Source organism: Uloborus diversus, unplaced genomic scaffold (assembly GCF_026930045.1).
Source record: "Uloborus diversus isolate 005 unplaced genomic scaffold, Udiv.v.3.1 scaffold_14, whole genome shotgun sequence".
Taxonomy (NCBI): Eukaryota; Metazoa; Arthropoda; class Arachnida; order Araneae; family Uloboridae; genus Uloborus; species Uloborus diversus.
In genome coordinates this window covers 6,652,713-6,656,594 of record NW_026558098.1, presented here as the reverse complement: position 1 = coordinate 6,656,594, position 3,882 = coordinate 6,652,713, and the positions used below count along the sequence as shown (strand labels likewise).

At 36.1% G+C, this 3,882-nt stretch overlaps 1 protein-coding gene across 1 annotated transcript; it reads right to left on the bottom strand.

The window, feature by feature from the left end:
- Positions 1-691: 691 nt before the first annotated feature.
- On the bottom strand, positions 692-3,161 carry LOC129232879 (zinc finger protein 271-like). Its single transcript, XM_054866981.1, has 3 exons — positions 3,090-3,161; positions 1,040-2,212; positions 692-916 (listed from the first exon to the last, which is right to left on the bottom strand). Exons 1-3 carry the CDS (start codon positions 3,159-3,161, stop codon positions 785-787), a joined length of 1,377 nt encoding a protein of 458 aa, XP_054722956.1. The 3' UTR covers positions 692-784.
- Between the last annotated feature and the right edge of the window lie 721 nt (positions 3,162-3,882).

Sequence of the window (3,882 nt, the reverse complement as noted above, 5' to 3'; positions counted from 1 at the left end):
ACCTTAACTAATTCACTTTGCTCCACATTCCCCTACTTTCTCTTTCCCGCATTGAGAATTTGGATTTGAACACAATTTACTAGAAGATCGGATTCATCAGAATCGATTAAAAACACTTTTCACAGGAAGTTGGGTTTTTTTCCCAGAAGAAACTTTAAAAAGTTCATTCAAATAAATATTGGGAATGACTTTTTTTGATAAAATTTATAATGATGACGCGTTCCCCTGGTGTGCATTGTCAATTGTAAAAGTAGAAGATTTTTCAGTGTCTTCATATATACCAACATCATTGACATGTGATTTTTTGTTTTAATGCATTTTTAAGTCTTTCCCTAGGAATCCTCCTTGTGAAAATGCCTTCAAACAAATTGTACAATAAAATGGCTCTTCACCAGTAAGGTTAGTCAAGTGGCGTTTAGATGAGCCAGTTGAGAAAAGGCCGTAGAACAAATTATACAAGAAAATGGGTTTTCGCCTGTGTGGGTTCTTATTTGGTTTTTAAAGTTTCCAGATCCAAAAAATCCCTTTAGGCAAAGTTCACAGGAATACGGTTTCTCTCCGGTATGGGTTCTAGGATGTCTAATTAAATCTGAAGCGCTGGAAAATGCCTTTGAACACTACTCACGGAATAAAGTTTCTCGCCAGTATGGATCCTCAGATGTTTCTTTAAATGTGAAGCGTTGGAAAATGCTTTTGAACACTACTCACAGGAATACGGTTTCTCACGAGTATGGATCCTCAGATGTTTCCTTAAATGTGAAGCGTAGGTAAAGGCTTTTGAACACTACTCACATGAATACGGTTTCTTACGAGTATGGATCCTCAGATGTTTCTTTAAATGTGAAGCGTTGGAAAAGGCTTTTGAGCACTGCTCACAGGAATACGGTTTCTCGCCAGTATGGGTTCTCAGATGTGTCTTTAAATTTGAAGCCCAGGAAAATTGCTTCGAGCAATGTTCACAGGCAAATGGCTTCTCGCCAGTATGGGTTCTCAAGTGGGCTTTCAGATAAGTCAGTTCAGAAAAGGCCGTAGAACAAACATTACAGGAAAATGGTTTTTCGCCTGTGTGGGTTCTCATGTGTCTTTTTAAGTTTCCAGATCCAAAAAATCCCTTTAAGCAAAGCTCACAAGAATACGGTTTCTCTCCAGTATGGGTTCTCAGATGTCTCCTTATTTCAGAGGCGAAAAAAAATGTTTTTGAACAATGAACACAGGTAATTGGTCTCTCTCCACTATGGATCCTCAGATGTACCTTTAAATTTGAAGCGTCGGAAAATTCTTTTGAACACTGTTGACAGGAGTACGGTTTCTCGCCAGTATGGGTCCTCAGATGTCGATTTAATTGTGAAATGTTGGAAAATGCTTTAGAACAATGATCACAGGAATGAGGTTTCTCGCCAGTATGGGTCCTCAGATGTCGATTTAATTGTGAAATGTTGGAAAATGCTTTAGAACAATGATCACAGGAATAAGGTTTCTCACCAGTATGGATCCTCAGATGTAAGTTTAAGTGTGAAATTTTGGAAAAAGCTTTTGGACACTGCTCACAGGAATACGGTTTCTCGCCAGTATGGATCCTCAGATGTGCCTTTAAGTTTGAAGCGTCGGAATATACTTTTGAACAATGGTCACAGGAATACGGTTTCTCACCAGTGTGGATCCTCAGATGTTTCCGTAAATGTGAAGCGCTGGGAAATGCTTTTGAACACTGCTCACAAGAATACGGTTTCTCGCCAGTGTGGATCCTCAGATGTACCTTTAAATTTGAAGCGTCGGAAAATTCTTTTGAACACTGTTGACAGGAGTACGGTTTCTCTCCAGTATGGGTCCTCAGATGTCGATTTAAATGTGAAATGTTGGAAAATGCTTTAGAACAATGATCACAGGAATGAGGTTTCTCGCCAGTATGGATTCTCAGATGTTGATTTAATTGTGAAACGTTTGAAAATGCTTTAGAACAATGATCACAGGAATAAGGTTTCTCGCCAGTGTGGATCCTCAGATGTACCTTTAAATAGGAAGGGGTGAGAAATTGCTTTGTGCAATGTTTACAGGCAAATGGCTTCTCGCCAGTATGAGAACTCAGGTGTTTCTTTAAATTTGAAGCACTGGAAAATTTCTTCCAACAAAGTTCACAGGCAAATGGCTTCTCGCCAGAATGGGTTCTCAGGTGTGTCTCTAAATTTGAAGCCCTGGCAAATACTTTTGAACACTGTTTACAGTAATAACATTTTTTAGCATTATGGATCAGCGAATGGCATTCCATTTCTTTACAGTAAGAAAGTGTTCATGAATGAAAAAAAACACACCTGACGATTTATTTTAGCTATAATGGATGCTCAAAAATTCCTTCGATCACTAAGCGTACTTAATCCAAAATCAAAAGATAGTAGTTTTTTTTTTTTTTAGTACGAAGTCTCACATTTTAGATGAAAAAAATTAAGCGACATAGTTCTGCCAACTCTAATTCAATTCAATTTCAAGACGGGTTTTCAAGTACATAAAACGAATCAAGCTTTTTGTACATGCAATTGTTCTTAGATTTTGTTACAGAAGTCAAGTTTTTTCAATCAGAGTCAGAAACGGGTCTTAATTCTTTTTCTGTTTGATTGTTTCCGGGTTGCCACACTTTGCTTTGACAGCGTCATTATGAAAACTCTTTTCATAAAATTGAGCAAACCTAATTTTTAAGAACGAGGTTCCATAAGTACATATCTATTGGCTATCCCCTATAACATCTCCTGTATACACGAAGATTTCCACATCACAGTTCTCACTTTTCTACCGTTCTCTTTCAATGTTTAAAACTTTCTATACGACACCCGATAAAAATTTACATTCAAAACAAACTTTTACAAAATAATATTGAAGTCAATGTTCTTTACCTAAGTAAGAACTACTACTACAAGAACTTGAATGCATAAAATTTGAGAATTTTACTGGTGACAGTACGAAAAGAGAGTCGAGAATAGTAGCAGTCAAAGCTTAAATTTTTGAGATGCGCTGCAAGTTTCTGCTGCTTAGGAATGTATAACGTTCTTCGTAAGTTATAAATTAAAAAATTTAGAGGGATTTCTTCACCCAATTACTTTGGCATAATTCCTGAGATGAACGCCCAAACAATGGCGAATTTCGGTGTAGGGAGCATCAAAGTCTGGCATCACACTTATGGAAATCCAACAGCATGTATTTCAAATTATTGCTGAAAAAATTAGAAGAATTAGAGTACATTAAAGAGAAAAACTTTAAGTAGAAGGGATACAGAATATTTAAAATTTTGCATTAGGAAAAAAATCCATTCCGACGACAAGAAAAAGCAATGCGTTTTTAAATGAAAAAAAGACAAAAATACTTTTGCATTCAACGACACACGCATAGATTGTGAAAACTTTATTTTTATATACAGTAGAACCTCCTTTAAGGGACACCTCTATTTAAGGGACTTTTTTTTTGGTCCCAGTTCCTTTGAATGGAGACCTGCATGTATTTGCCTCTGAATAAGGGACAGTTACAGCAAAAACTTTAAAAAATGTATGTGAATGCATACAAAGTATTGAATTTACTGGAATTTAAGAATCCAACTGGTGAAAGTTTGACATATATGTGTACTGATAGGATGCATTTTTTCAGAGAATTTCATAATGCATGATGATGATGAATTATAAAATTCTTGCTGAAATTTAGGCATGTTTTTCCTTCTAGTCAATTTATTCGTGTGGGCTGACAGCCAATGGATGGTCAACGGCGCACGGATAACTATGTGTAGAAAATTTTGAAATGTAAACATTGATTGAAATTTTTATTGTATTGAATTTTAAGATATATGAAATCTAGCAAGTTTATGAAAGGAATGACTTCAAAATAATTAATGTGAGTTACAAA